The 15,778-nt window shown below is 45.7% G+C and overlaps 1 protein-coding gene across 1 annotated transcript in view; it reads left to right on the top strand.

Annotated features, from left to right (window-relative positions):
• dap (death-associated protein) overlaps positions 1-14,765 on the top strand; it is a 30,863-nt gene extending 16,098 nt beyond the window's left edge. The window contains exons 3-4 of the mRNA XM_058376502.1: positions 5,532-5,574; positions 13,718-14,765. Of these exons, the coding sequence (XP_058232485.1) occupies positions 5,532-5,574; positions 13,718-13,837 (163 nt within the window). The 3' untranslated portion in view covers positions 13,838-14,765. The remainder of the gene's footprint in view (positions 1-5,531; positions 5,575-13,717) is intronic.
• Positions 14,766-15,778: the final 1,013 nt, after the last annotated feature.

Genomic DNA, 15,778 nt, shown 5'->3' with positions numbered 1-15,778 from the left:
TGTGAATTAAACACTGAAGAGCGAGCATGATGAGGCTCGGAGGAGAGGAACCTTCACTGACAGTTTGATGATCGTTATTTTCATGCTAGTTTCCTCCCGGGGACAGGAGCAGGCCCGGATAATCACGTGTCGCTTCTGGTGACGATTCGCAGCGGAGCCATGAGAGCGTCTGTCCTTATTACAGCACCACAGTCTGGAGGGTAGAGGGTGTAAGGTGTAGTGGATAATGTGTAGTTTATAGGGGACAGGGTATAGTACGTAGTGTATAGTGTGTTGTGTATAGGATGAAGTGTTTAGTGTCTAGTGGGTAGGGTGTTGTTTGTATACTGCATAGTGTATATGGTGTAGTTTATAGAGTGACCTGTGTAGGGGGCAAGGTGTTGTTTATAAGAAGTGTATATGGTTTACTGTGTAGTGTATAGGGTGACCTGTGTTGGGAGTAGGGTGTAGTGTATAGGATGTAGTGTTTAGGGTGTAGTGTATAGGATGTAGCGTATATGATGTAGCGTTTAGGGTGTAGTGTATAGGATGTAGTGTATAGGGGGTAGTGGTTAGGATGTAGCGTAATGGGGGGTAGTGTTTAGGGTGTAGTGTATAGGATGTAGCGTATAGGGGTAGTGGTTAGGGTGTAGCATATAGGATGTAGCGTACAGGGGGTAGTGGTTAGGGTGTAGTGTATAGGGGGTAGTGTATAGGATGTTGCATAAAGGGGGTAGTGGTTAGGGTGTAGTGTATAGGGGGTAGTGGTTAGGGGGTAGTGTATAGGACGTAGCATATATAGGGGTAGTGGTTAGGGTGTTGTTTATAGGGGGTAATGGTTAGGGGGTAGTGTATATGATGTAGCATATATAGGGGTAGTGGTTAGGGTGTAGTGTTTAGGGGGTAGTGTATATGATGTAGCATATATAGGGGTAGTGGTTAGGGTGTTGTTTATAGGATATAGTGTATTTGGTGTACTGTATAGTGTATAGCGTGACCTGTGTTGGGAGTAGGGTGTAGTGTATAGATAGGGTGTAGTATGTAATTTATAGGTGATCTATGTGGTGTATATAGGGTGTAGTATGTAATTTATAGGTGATCTATGTGGTGTATATAGGGTGTAGTATGTAATTTATAGGTGATCTATGTGGTGTATATAGGGTGTAGTATGTAATTTATAGGTGATCTATGTGGTGTATAGTGTGTAGTCTATAGGGGTAGGGTGAAGTGTTTAGTGTTTAGGGTATTGCAGGTAGGGGGGTGTTTATAGGATGTAGTGTATAGGGTGACCTGTGTAGGGGGTAAGGTTTTGTTTATAGGATGTAGTGTAGGGTGTAGTATGTAGTCTATAGGGCAAACTATAGAGTGTATAGTGTGTAGTCTATAGGGGGTAGGGAATACTATGTAGTGTATAGGGTGAAGTGTTTAGTGTATATGGTATAGTTGTTAGGGTGTTGAAATTACTTAAATTACTTAAATTAGTTAAAATTAATTAACTTATACTATGTAGTGTGTAGTGTATATGGTGTAGTATGTAGTCTATAGGGTGAACTATGTGGTGTATAGTGTGTAGTATGTAGTGTTTAGGATGTGGTGGCACAAATAGGCGGAGTCAGTGAATGAGAGCGGAGTAATTCCCAGCATGCCGAGTTGCTGTGCTCTGTTTGCTTTTTTTATGCAAACGGATCCAGAGGGATGTGTTGGAGGAAGGAGGCGCTGAAATCTTCTGTCCAGTTGTATGTGAGCTGGTGTAGGATTTCCCTCACAGCGTCATCAGACACAAGAGAAGCAAAGAAACCGTTGCTATGGTGATGCTGGGTTGCTAGGGTCAGCAGTATCTTTTAATTGCAGATGATGTCATTTTCCAAAAATGAACATGGAGTCAGTCTCTCTCTTTGTCTCTCTCTCTCTCTCTCTCTCTCTCTCTCTCTCTCACTCTCTCTGTCTCTGTCTCTCTGACACCTTACCTATTTATCTCTCACTTTCTCTTATCTCCCTGGTGAAAGAGTATAAATATGTAAATGTGTCATCTTTATGCAGGACTCTCTCTCATTAGCTTTATTTAGGAAAGTTCAGCTCTATCCCTCCATCCCTCCATCCCTCCGTCTCAGAGAGCAGTGAGTGTTCCCGCTCGTCGACGTGTTTCACTTCGAAGACAAAAAACTCAGATGTAGCCCAGAGCTAGTTGTCCTGGTTATTAACCTTGACATTAGCTTTATTTCTGCCTCCTCCTTCTCCTCCTCCTCCTCCTTGTGTGCTCAGTGCTGGTGCTCAGTCACAGAGGCTGTTTCTCAGCTGACACTCTGCTGCCCCCCTCAGGCCTGAAGCGGTATCACTCGTGTCCTGTGAGCTAAATCAGGTGCTGAATAAACGTCTCATTATCATATAACTTTCAGTATGTTATAGCGTGTATATGTGCACTGATTAGAGTTGTACACTCCAGCCTGACGTATTGAATAAAACGTAATGAGAACAAAGAACCAAAGCACTGTGTCTAATCCAGAGATCAGACTGCAATAAAGAAATAATTTAGGACGTTTTACTGTTTATTGTCCTGTTCTAGATCAGTCTGCCTCTCTCTCTCTTCCTCTCTCTTCCTCTCTCTCTCTCTACCTCTCGCCCACTTTTTCACCCCCCCATCTCTCTCTTTCCTGTCCTCTCTCTCCTCATATCGAAAAGGGATCACAAAAGGGAAAAAATACATGGAAAAAATAAAAATTTAATATTAATTATTTATAAAAAATTAGTACCCATAATAAATCATCAATAATAACAAATTTACATTCTTATTAATAATCATTGATTGATTTTTCACCATTTAATGTGACTAGGATGATGAGGATGATGAAGATGCAGCTTGTCTGAGTTTTAGGAACACTAGTAAACAGCCCAAAACTCTGTCATGTTTTATTTCTATTTTTCTTTCTACTTCTTTTTTTCCTCTCATCTGACCCATAATTAAAATTCCCTGAGCTTAAACCTAATTGGCCAAAAAGTCACTTTGTGTTTCCTGAAAACTTTCCCTGACTTTCCGAAGCTCAGCTGCGACCCAAAAATGCAGACAGCAGCAAAAAAACCTAAAAGCTGTGCTGAGATGATAAAATATAAAACCTAGCGGAATCCTGATTCACATTTACAACGCTAGGAAAAAAACACTTCTCTGTTTTAAACCCAGTTCTGTTAGTTAAGCGTTTAAAAAGTTAAAGTTAAAAGTCACACATAGGTCATTCGGACCTGCTGTGGTCATTCGGACCTGCTGTGGCCGTGAATTTCTCTTCCGATTCGACGTTCCTCCACCTCCTGCAGCAAAGCAGGGAAAGAAGTTTTGGGATCTTTTCCCTCGCCTGATAGACGTAATAATTTAATTCTGTACCGGGACAAGCATCATTTTTCACATCAAGGTCACTCCTGACTCCTGACCCTCTCTCCTGAGCCGCGGTGAGGCCGTGGCGCATGCTCTGCTCCAAAAACAAATGAGAGTCATTTCACAAAGTGACGGCAGCCGAGGCCCGGAGCCACCGTTCCACCTCGCGTGGAGCTGCGCTGCTGCTTTTATAGGACACACACACACACATCATCATCATCATCACCACAGACAACAGTTTTGTCATGTTTTCCTGTACTGAGCTAAAATTCCTGAGAAAGCTTTACACAGGTTTACTTTTACCCCCCAGACTCCTGCACACTGGAGGTATCAGGGCAGATGTTTAACCCCTGCGTTAAAGCTAAAGGTGCGCTAGTCACTGTTTATCATTCTTATTATTACAAATAAATTAGAATGCAGCTGGATTTCTCAGTCACTTCCTCCGTCATGTTATAGACACGCCGACAAGACGCCCTTTGCTCCACCCACTCCATCTTTATTGCTCAGGAGCGCACAATGCTCCATCAACACCACCAAAACAAACACAAATCAATCATTTCCGTTGCTAATTAGAGAGTTTTTTTGTTTTTAGAGTCTGCACCAGAAGTATTGGCACCCTTGTTGAAAAGGGTTGTGAAACATGTCAATGTGGATCATTAGCTTACTCTAACACAGGAAATCTAAACACTGTTGAACTTAATCAATTCTAAGAAACTAATGAGCTCCAATTAAACAAAATCTATTTACATGTCATAATTCTCTCTTTCTTTCTTTCTTTCTTTCTTTCTTTCTTTCTTTCTTTCTTTCTTTCTTTCTTTCTTTCTTTCTCTCTATCTCTCTATCTCTCTCTCTCTCTCTCACTCACACACACACACACACTCACACAGACACAGTCTCCCTTGATTCCATTTCTCTGTGATGGTCACGTGACCTCTGCCTTCCTCATGAACTTGATCTTCTGTGTATTTATTAATTTATTAACGCTGATGATGGAAGTGTATTTAGATTCTCAGTGGACAATGGAAGACTCTCAGAGACACGCTAGCGGTCGAGCTTGTTGACCTTGAGCTAATCAGGAGTGGATCTGCGTGATTAGCCTCAGCTCCGCCTCCCGGAGGAAAGAGGAAATGAAACACGGACATTTCTCATTTCTTATTCATTGCATTATACAGATACATATTTCTGTAAACCTTTATTGTAGGTGTGTGTGTGAGATATACTAGAGAAATCTTCTGTTGTTGTTTTTTGTTTTTGACATATTAACTGCTTGTTTTATGCCATTTCCTTAAAAGACTTATTTATTTGTTTGTTTGTTTATTGGTTTAATTATTGACAAGATTTCAATCGTTATCACACAGATCTGACTCTGTGCAGATGTTTTTTTGGGGTTTTTTTTATTGCTTATTAATCTGCTGATATGGACACACCCCCGAGGGCCCTTAACCCCTCCCACACTGTCTTCAGTTCTCGGAAACTAAAACGTTTTCCTGTGTCATTGATTAGATTTATGTTCCAGCTGAATAAAAAGTACACTATATTGCCAAAAGTTTTGGGTCATCTGCCTTTATGCACATGAATGTAATATGGAGTTGTCCCGCCCTTTGCAGCTATAACAGCTTCAACTCTTCTGGGAAGGCTTTCCACAAGGTTTAGGAGTGTGTTTATGGGAATTTTTGACCATTCCTCTAGAAGCACATTTGTGAGGTCAGACACTGATGTTAATCGAGAAGGTCTGGCTCTCAGTCTCCACTCTAATTCATCCCAAAGGTGTTCTATGGGGTTGAGGTCAGGACTCTGTGCAGGCCAGTCAAGTTCCTCCACACCAAACTCACTCATCCATGTCTTTATGGACCTTGCTTTGGTCACTGGTGTGCAGTCATGTTGGAACAGGAAGGGGTCATCCCCAAACTGTTCCCACAAAGAGCATGAAATTGTCCAAAATGTCTTGGTATGAAGCTGAAGCATTAAGAGTTCCTTTCACTGGAACTAAGGGGCCGAGTCCAACCCCTGAAAAACAACACCTGAACTCAATGATCTGGAGGGGTGTCCCAAAACTTTTGGCTGTATCATGTATCTCAGGTTAAACTTTAAATTGTAAAGAATCGATATCACAAACCAACCTGAGTGTGCATTCCTTATTTTATTATTTGTTTTGTTTTTTAACTCGTGACACTTTTTCTTTTTGCAGCCCACCGAAGTTGCCAGTGGTGGTGTCTGGAGTGGTGACTAAGGTAAGGGAATGTTTCTCTCACACACACACACACACACACACACACACACACACACACACACACAGGTGATATACACAGTGTGTAAGAGAATGTGGTTCATGGAGGTGAGTCTGTTTATCACGGTTTCACTTTTTATCAGAATATCCATACAGATGCTCTCTGACTGCACATGATGTATAATTCACATCCTGTGTGAAGCCCTCGGGGTCGCTGCCGGTGTGTGTGTTAATGTCTACACCCAGCGTGTGTGTGTGTGTGTGTGTGTGTGTGAAGAGAGAAGGTAAGGTTTCTCTCTTCTCTCCGGAGAGCCCACATCCTGACAAGAAAGAAGCGAGCGAGAGGCTGCACTGCTCCTGGAGCTTCAAACAAAAGCCCACGGAAAGATCCGGAAACAGATAGATGCTGTCAGAGCCTCGGCTTTCAGGGATTTTATTCCGAACACGCTGGATTCCACGTGGGAAATGGTGCGGAAGGAGGCGGTGACTCGGTTCGAGTCGATCCTGTAACAGCACGTCCCCACACTGCTCTGTTATTATTAATTAAAGAACGACAGATTATCCGTTTATACTTTCCTGTCCTCAGGTGTGTTCTAGCAGCGATAAACAGTCCTTCCCTGTACACTCCACTGTCCAGAAATCCTACAGCTTCTCCTCTGACACTGGAGACACCTTCCATCAATGTGACATAAACATTACAGGTGAACTTCACCACGCTCAGCTTAAATCAGCTGAATATCAATAGAGCGTTGTCTGGATATGAGTGGTTACTATGGAAACAGTAGGGCGTGGTGCAGAGCAAGTGTGTTACTATATTAATATAAACCTGAGATTGTGATGGTGTTATATGAACAGGTTCTGCCTGAGGAAGAAAAGATGGGTTCAGGAGACAATGTTCAGTTCAACACTCTCTCTCACACACACACACACACACTCTCTCTCTCACACACACACACTCTCTCTCACACACACACACACACACTCTCTCACACACACTCTCTCACACACACACACACACACTCTCTCACACACACACACACACTCTCTCACACACACACACACACACTCTCTCACACACACACTCTCACACACACACACATGTAGAGGTGTGTGAGTGTGTGTGTGGAGGTGTGGTGTGAGGTGTGTGTGTGAAGGTGTGTGGGGTGTGAGGATGTGAGACGGTGTGTTGGGATGTGTGGAAGATGTGTCAGGTGTGTGAAGGTGATGTGGTGTGTGCGAGGAGTGTCAGAGGCCATGTGGTGTGGGGTGTGTGGTGTGAGTGGTGATGTGAAGAAGGCGTGTGAGAAGGTGTGTGTGAGGTGTGACGGTGTGTGAAGGTGAAGCGTGGCGGTGTGGTGAAGGGGAGTGAAGGTGTGTGAGGAACGTGTGTGGTGAAGCGGGCTGGCGGCGAAGAAGAAGGGTGTGTGAAGAGGTGTGGTGTGTGTTGTGACAATGGAAGGAGTGTGTGAAGATGTGTGAAGGTGTGTGTGGCGGCGGCGACGGGTGGCGTGTGTGAAGGTGTGGGAAGGGTGTGTGAAGAAGGAGGCGGTGTGTGGTGTCAGAAGGATGTGTGGATGTGTGAAGGTGGAAGTATGTGTGAAGGGTGTGTGAAGGGTGTGTGAAGAGGTGTGGAGAGGTGTGTGAGGTGTGTGTGAAGGTGTGTGGGGAAGGTTTGTGAAGGGTGTGTGGTGGTAGTGAGGGTGGTGAAGGGTAGTGAAGGGTATTATGTGTGAAGAAGGTGTGTGAAGGTGTGTGGTGTGAAGGAGGGGTGGGTGAAGGTAGTGTGTGAAGAGAAGGTGTGTGAAGGTGGTGTGAGTGGTGTGTGAGTGTGTGAAGGGTGAAGATTGAGGTGTGTGTGTGGTGTGTGTGGGGTTTGTGAAGAAGGTGTGTGAAGGTGAGTGAAGGGGTGTGGAAGAGGTGTGTGAAGGCGAGGTGATGGGGTGTGATGTGAAGGTGTGTGAAGATGGATAGTGTGTGAGAGAAGGTGTGAAGATGAGGTGTGTGGTGTGTGTGAAGAAGGTGTGTGAGGAAGGTGGTGGAGGTGTGTGGGGTGTGTGTGGAGGTGTGTGGTGGAGGTGTGTGGAGGAGGGGTCATTGTTGAAGGTGTGTGAGTGTTGAGGTGTGAGTGGGGGTGGTGTGTGAAGGGTGTTGAAGGAGAGGGTGTGTGAAGGGGTGGTGTGAGGGTGTGTGTGAGGGTGTGAGAGGTGTGGTGGTGAAGGTGGTGAGGTAGACGAGGTATTGAGTGAGGGTGAAGAAGAAGGTTGTGAAGGGTGGTGATTGACAAGGTATTGAGAGAAGGTTGGTATTGTGAAGGTATGTGAAGGAGGAAAGGTGACGAAGGAGTGCGTAGTGAAGTAAAATTTAAGGTTGTGAAGAAGGTGCGTAGTAATGAAGGAAGGATGTTTGTGTGTGGAAGGAAGGAAGTGTGGAAGTGTGTGGAAGTGTGAGGTGTGTGAAGGAAGTGTGAAGAGAGATGGTGTGGGTGAAGGTGAGTGGTGGTGGTGAAGGTGTGTGGAGGATGTGTGGAAGGGCGTGTGTGGGAGAGAGTGAGGTGTGTGAAGGTGTGTGGAAGGTGTTGGTGGTGTGTGGTGTGAGGAGTATTGAAGGGTGTGTGGTGTGGTCAGTGAAGGAAGGTGATGGTATTGAAGGTGTTAGTGGTGAAGGTGTGTGGTGAAGGGTGACCAGTGAAGGGTATTGAGGTGATGTGAGAGGGTGTTGAAGAAGGACAATGTGTGGTGGTTGGAAGGTTGACGAAGTGTGTGAGAAAGGTGAAGAAGAAGTATGCATGTGAGTGTGTATGACGAGAAAGGAGTATGAGAAAGAAAGAGGTAGTGTGAAGAAGATGTGTGTGAAGTGAGAGGGTGGATGGTGTGAGATGTGGTGTGAAGGTAATGGGTGAAGGGTGTGTGAAGAAGAAGAAGGGGTAGTGTGGGGAAAGGTGTGGAAGATGTGAGAAGTGTGGAAGATGTGTGAGTGATGAAGAAGGGTGTGAGGTGTGTGAAGGGGTGGGTATTGAGTGAAGGGGATGTGGATGTGGTGAGAAGAAGAAGGTGTGAAGAGAAGGTAATGTGACCAGATGGTGGTGAAGGAAGTGGGTGTGTGAAGATGGTGAAGGGTGTGGGGTAGTGAAGAAGGTGTGTGAAGGCGAAAGGTGACCGAAGAAGAAGGGTAGTAGTGAAAGAAGGTGACAGTGAAGGGCGAAGAGGGTGACCAGGGGTATTGCGTGAAGAAGAGTGCTGCAGAAGAAGGGAAGTGGTGGGTGTACCGAGGGAAGAAAAGGAGTGTATGAGTATGGGAGAGAATGAAGGAAGGAAATTATTGAAGAAGATGTGTGAAGGTAATGAAGGTGGTGTGAAGAAGATGTAATGGGTAATGTGTGAAGGTGTGTGAAGATGGTGTGGTGTGAGTGGGATTCATTGTGTGAAGAGGTGAGGTGTGGGTTGTGGTATTGATGAGATGGTGTGTGGAGAGGGATGGTGAAGGTGAGTGTCGAAGAGTGTGTTGTTGTGGGAAGATGTGGTGAGGGAAGGGTGTGGTGAAGGAAGGATGAGTGAGGAAGGTGGAGGGCGATGCGTGTGTGAAGAGTGAAGGTGTGAATTGAAAGGTAGTGGTAGTGTGAAGGTGTGAAAGAAGTGGTGCGAAAGAAGTAAGTGTGTGGAAGGTGTGGTGGAAGAAGGTGTGGTGAGGTGATGTGTGGTGTGTGGATTGGGTGGTGTGGTGAAGTGAGTGGTGGTGAGTAGGTAGAGGGTTGTCGGGCGTGTTGAGGTGTGGTGATGAGCGAGGTGTGGAGGGACTTGGGGAGGATGTTGTGAAGGTGAAGGAAGGTGTATTGAAGAAGGTGGTGAAGGGGTAGTGAAGGAAGGGGTGACCAGGAGCGTGGCCGAAGGCGTGAAGGTATTGAAGAAGATGGTGGTGAGAGAGAGGCGTAGGCGGCCGAAGGGGTGGTGTGAAGTGAAGGTGTGAAAGGTGCAGAAGTGCAGGTGCCGAAGGTGATGTGTGAAATGTGAAGTGAAGGTGTGTGGAGGAAGATGTAGTGAAGGATGTGAAGAAGTGGAAGATGTGAAGGTGTGAAAGGGTAGTGAAGGTATGGTGGTGTGAAAGATGTGAAGTGAAGATGAAGAAGGAAGGAGGTAATCAGAAAGAGTGGTGTATTATTGAAGGCCCAGATTATTGTGAAGGGTAGATGAAGGGAAGGTGGTGAAGGTGTGTGAAGGTGAAGGAAGTGTGTGAAGGGTGTGTGAAGAGGTGAAGGTGGTAGTGATTGGGTGTTGAAGGTAGAAGGTGTGTGGTATTGAAGGTGGGCGGCGACAGTGGTGTGAAGGGGTAGTGGTGAGATTGGCGCCGGGGTGAAGGGGTGACGAAGGAAGGCAGGGAAGTGTGACGAAAGGTGATTGGTGAGCTGTGCCCAGAAGAAAGAGTGAGCGTGCCAGAAGGAAGGTAATGAAAGTGTGTGAAGTGAAGATATGTGGACAATGATGAAGATGAAGGTGAGTGATGGCGGGTGGTGTGTGGAGTGTGTGAAGCGGTGATGTGTGGTGATGTGGAGGATGGTGAGGTGAGTGCTGGAGTGATGTCGAAGAAGATGTGAAGGAAGATGTGGTCAGTGTGTGAGATGGCGAAGGATGGAAGGGTGGTGGGTCAGGGTGAAGAGGCGTGTCGTGGGGAAGGTGTGGTGATGTCAGAAGAGGGTATTGAGAGGGGTGAGGGGAGTGTGGGTGGCCAGGGTGAGGGGGTGGTGTGAGGTGAGGAAGGTGATGCCGAAGGAAGGAAGAAGGTGGTAGAAGAAGGCGTGGTGAAGGGTGACAGTGAAAGAAGGGGTGAAGGTGACCAGTGAAGGTAATTGAAGTGGTATGTGTGTGTGTGAAGATGAAATTGAAGGTAGCGGTATGTGAGAAGAGAAGGTATTTGAAGATTAAGTGTGTGTGAAAGTGTGAAGCGTGAGAGAGAGGTATGTGTGGAGAGAGAAGATGGTGTGAAGTGATGTGAAGGTGTGAGAGGTAGTGGAGAGAGAAGGAAGGTGTGAGAGAGAGAGGTGTGTGGCTGTGGATGGTGAAGAGGAAGAGGGTGATGGATGAAGGCGTGGTGTGTGAAGAGTGTGAGAGTGGTGTGAAGATGTGGGAAGGTGGTGGTGGGTGTGTGATGAGGTGTGTGGAAGAAGGTGTGGTGTGTGAGACGGAAGGTGTCAGTGAGAGAGAGGAAGATTGTGAAGGTGAAGGTGAGGTGAGGGGTGTGTGGTGGTGGTCATTGAAGGTGGTGAGGTGGTGAGGTACGTGGTAGGTGTGAGGGAGTGATGGTGAGGGGTGTTGAGGTGAAGTGTGACGAGGGGTTGGCGAAGAAGGTAGTGAAGGGCTGTGAAGAAGGTGTAGAAGGTGATTTGGCGTGCGAAGAAGGTTGAAAGGCCAGTGTGAAGAAGGTATTGAAGAGCGTGTGTGAAGGAAGGTAGTGTGTGGGGTGTGTGAAGGATTGGTGTGAAGAAGGGGGTGTGTGGCGGAAGATGTGAAGAGTGTGAAGGTGGTGGTGAAGGAAGGTGTGTGAGAGGGCCAGTGGTGGAAGAAGGTGAGGTGAGAGGGGTGATGGTAGCGTAGACGTGTGGGAGGGGTGAGTGTGAAGGTGAGTGAGGTTGAAGGTGGCCCAGAAGAGGTGTAGTGTGGAAGGATGGGACGTGTGGGGAGGTAGTGAGGGTAGTGTGGGGGTGTGGTGTGAAGAGAAGGTGTGTGAAAAAGGTGTGAAGGGTGAGGGCGTGATTGAAGGTGTGAGGTGTGAAGGTGAAGGGTGTGAAGCTACGAGAGGAAGGTGTGTGAAGGTGTTGAGAGGAAGAAGAATGATGAATTTGACCGAAGAAAGTGACCAGTGAGGTACGAAGGTGAAAGGTGGTTGAAAGGAAGAAGGGGGTGTGTGGCGTGCTTGAGTAGTGAAGGGGGTGAAGGAGTGATGAAAAGTATGTGAAGAAGGAAGGCTATGTGTGAAGCCAGCCTCTGCAGAAGAAGGTCTCTCACACACACGCACCTCTCTCACACACAGTGCCTGGTAATGAAGGAAGAAGGTAGTGTGAAGGTGTGTAAAAAGGAAAGGTGTGTGAAGAGAGAAAGAAGGCGTGTGAAGACAGACAGAGGAAGGTAGCCTTGTGGGTCACACACACACACACTCTCTGGGGAGGTGTGTGTGAGAGGGGATGGTGTGAAGGTGCCTGTGGGGGGTGGTGTGAGAGGGGTGTGTGGGAGGGCGCTGTGAAGGGTGTGTGTGGGGAGGAGTGTGTGGGGGTGTGTCACACACTGCCTTTTACTCTCCACTACATACACTCTCTCTCACACACCGCCTCTCACACAGGTATATACACACACGTGAGAAGGTATTGTGGGGTGTGAAGGGGTGAGGGGTGGTGGTGAAGGGTGAGGTGGCTCTGAGGGGTGAAGGGGTGGCAGAAGGTAGCAGTGAAGAAAGGTGACACACACACACACTCTCTCACACACACACACACTCTCTCTCACACACACACACACACACTCTCTCACACACACACACACACTCTCTCACTCACACACACACACACTCTCTCACACACTCTCTCACACACACACACACTCTCTCACACACACACACACACACATACCCTCACACACACACACACACACTCACTCCCTCACACACACACACACACACTCACTCACTCCCTCACACACACACTCACTCACACACTTTTGTGCACTTATTTCTTGTTTGCGTTCTTTATCTGATCCTGTTTATCCTCCAGTGTCCTGAAGTGTAGAAGGTTGCAGTCTAACCCGACGTGCTGTAAGAGTCTGAGTGTGACATCATCACCATGGAAACATCACAGTTAGCTGTATTAGCGCTTCCTCATCCTCAGAGAAGAGACGAAGCTCGGATCTGGTCAGAGAAGAGAGATCGTACAGAGAGAAAGATGTCCATCATGACCTTAATCCTTACTCACACACACACAGGAAGTGAGCCGTGGTTAATGTTTTCCAGCAGTAAAACAGCTTATCTCCCGTATTATAAATAAAAACCTGAACCACAAAATCATATTGAATATAAAATGATGAGATTATAGTAACACACACACACAGTATGTGTTGTTGTTGTTGTTGTTGTTTTCTTGTAATCTCTGGAGGGTTTTTTTCTCCACTCGTGTTGGTCGTTCTTCCCCGAATGTTCGTGAGCTCTGTGTAAACTCTCTATCATGGATTTCTGCCGAGCCTCAGATGAATTTCATGTTTTATTCATCCGGAGTTCTGTAACTTCTGCTCAGAAGAAGAGTGTGAGAACGACTCGAACCCCTGCCTCGCTCATCTTAAGCTCTTATTACAGCTCCTATTTCCCATCACCGCTTTTCCCTGTGTGGAATTTCCTCAGTGCAGCACGTTAATGCTGAAACTGCAGTTACACTGAAATCCAAGTTTCAATCCTGGATTTCTCCTAGATTCATCGTCTTTACTCACCTGGATTCATCATCTTTATTCTCCTGGATTTATCATCTTAATTCTCCTGGATTCTTCGCGTTTATTCTCCTGGGTTCGCCGTTATTTTATTTTTCCGCATTTTCCTTTTTGTTTTAAGGAGAAGAGCAGATGTACAGCATCTCTCACTGCTTCTGTGGTTTGGGAATTTCCACACAGTTCCAACACTTATTTAACAATGGGTCATTTACAGGCAGGAACTCCTTCTGTCCTGCTAAATTGCGGTAATCCATCCGGATCCTTCCCCTGGGCTGGAGTGATGGATACACGGAGCTTTGTAGACTGTGAGACGTCCAAGATTTTATCTTAATTCTGAAAATGAATCCGTTGTAAAATGTGAATTTCTGTTTGATCCGATTCTATTTGCAGGTTATTAAATAGACCGAAAAATCTCCGTTTTAGTTGTTTTTTTTAATTTTGTGATCTGAATTTGATATTAGATCCAATCCCATGGTCAGCTCCTCTAACATAGAGTAGATGATGAGATGATGGGTTTCCTTCTGTCTCTCTCTCTCTCATGAGGAAGTTTCTGAACAGCTTCCAAAAAACTGCACAAAAACATTTCCTTCATGGAAGTATCTCCTTTCTTCATAAAGTTCAGAATTATGTCGGTAGAAAAGTGCTGAAATTGTGGTTTTCCCTGTGTGTGTGTGCGTGTGTGTGTCTCCCCAGGGTGATAAGGACTTCACCCCAGCTGCAGCTCAGGTGGCTCACACGAAGCCCCAGCCCTCGGTGCAGAAGCTGCCGCCGTCCCACCACATCAACCAGCACATCCACCAGCCCCGCAAGTGAACCTCTGCCTTCCTTCAGTGCACAAGGACCACACCGCAACCTCCAGCCCATTCTCCGTCTAATCCCTTCACAATCCCAGCCCATTCCCAACCAATCCCAAAAAAATCCCCATTGATTCCCATCTGATTCCCAGCCAGTCTCTAACTGATTCTGAGTCTGAGTCATTTCTGTCAGTTCTCCTTTGAATCCCAATCCATTTTCCACAACTGTTTTCCCACCCATTCCGATCTGATTCACATGCAATTCCCAAACAATCTTTAACCAGCACCTTAACCAGATTCCCAAACAACTTGCAACTAATCACCAACCAGCCCATTCATGACCATTCCTCTAACCAGTTCACAAACAATTTCCATCTGATTCCCAACCAATTCCCAGCAGATTCCCAAGTAATTCCCAGCTGGTTCTGAGCTGGTTCCTGAATGGTTTCTGACACATTTCCCCAATCTCAACGGTTTCTGACAAATTTCCCCCAGTTCACAACCAGTCCTTTAATTACCGCTGACCAGTTTACACTTAATTCCCAAATAATTCCTTACTAATTCCCAAGTCAGTGCTCAGGTTCATCAGGGGATTCCCAGCATTCCTCACGGCCTCTTTCTGTCTGTGCCTGCCAGTATTCTGCCTTGAACCACATCCTGAGAACCTGTTCTCTCTCTCACACACAAACACACACACCCACACCCACACCCCGGCCGGTTCTGTTCTCTCGTTCCCTGTAAAATCTCACACTAAGCCCGAGAGCTCGGTCCCTGACGGATCTGTAGCTCTACTGATTAAAAGGTTCATTGATTTTTTTTTTGTCTTTATTTTAGACCAATTTCTTTGCTGGAATGATGTAAAGTGTGTAAATGGGTTTGTGTAAGAGGATGATTGTGATGTTAGACATTAGGTGTGGCTGTCTGAATAAAGAGTTAATATAAAATCATCAGCGTTCCTGCCTGAGACTCCTCATTAGGCTCCGCCCACATGCTGGATGGCGACACCTCCTAGGGCATTAATATTTCTCATTATGAGATAAGCATCATAAATATCAGCACAGTATTATACTTTTATTGGACTATTCTCTTCAAAATGATGCTTTAAAAATATCTAGAACCCCTTTCTCATTCTCTCTCTCTCTCTCTCTCTCATTTTCTCTCTCTGTCTTTGTTTCTGTCTGCCACTAATTTTTTTGTCTCTCTATCTGTCAGACTTTCCTTTTCTCCGTCACTCTGTGACTTTCTGTCTGTCTTTCCTTTCTCTCTCTCTCTCTGCCTGTTTTTTTCCTATCTCTATTCTGTTATCTATGTATCTATCTATCTGTATCTCTCTGTTTTTGTTTATTGCTCTGTTTTTCTTTGTTTCGATGTGTCACTTTCTTCTCTCACACTTTTTCTTTGTGTGTCAGACTTTATTCTCCCTCTTTCTTTCTGTACCTCTCTCTCTCTCTCTCTCTCTCTCTCACACACACACACACACACAGGATAAAATCTCATGGGTTTTTTTGTGGAGGTGTGTAATATTCAGGTCAAGGTCTTGCTGTTCCATTCTGTTATCTGCTGTTTGTTTGGTCTGATATTAAATCAGGTACAGGGTCACCGCAGCGCCGGAGCGTTGGGTCTGTCTGACCTTGCTGGCGGTTTGTCTTTAACACGTCATCGTTCACTACACGGTGAGCGCATTAACATCATCTACACTCAGAGCTGCTGAAATGGAAATTAAATCAACAACACCTGACCAATCAGAATGCAGAACTGGACAGCAGCACGAAATAAAATTCCAGACAGAACTGGACAGCGCTGTGAGATAAACAGAGATTAAGCTGATGTTTAAGGTGTTTTATACAGATGTACTACGAGAAGGCATAAAAAAACTAGGTGTATGATAAAAATTCAGCTTATTAATTACTGATTTTTAATTGTATTATTAATGATTAGAATTGTAACGGATGTTTAATGA

This window comes from Hemibagrus wyckioides, linkage group LG23, assembly GCF_019097595.1.
Source record: "Hemibagrus wyckioides isolate EC202008001 linkage group LG23, SWU_Hwy_1.0, whole genome shotgun sequence".
In the NCBI taxonomy this organism is placed as follows: Eukaryota; Metazoa; Chordata; class Actinopteri; order Siluriformes; family Bagridae; genus Hemibagrus; species Hemibagrus wyckioides.
The sequence above is the reverse complement of the archived record's forward strand: the minus strand, read 5'-3'. Positions and strand labels throughout refer to the sequence as shown.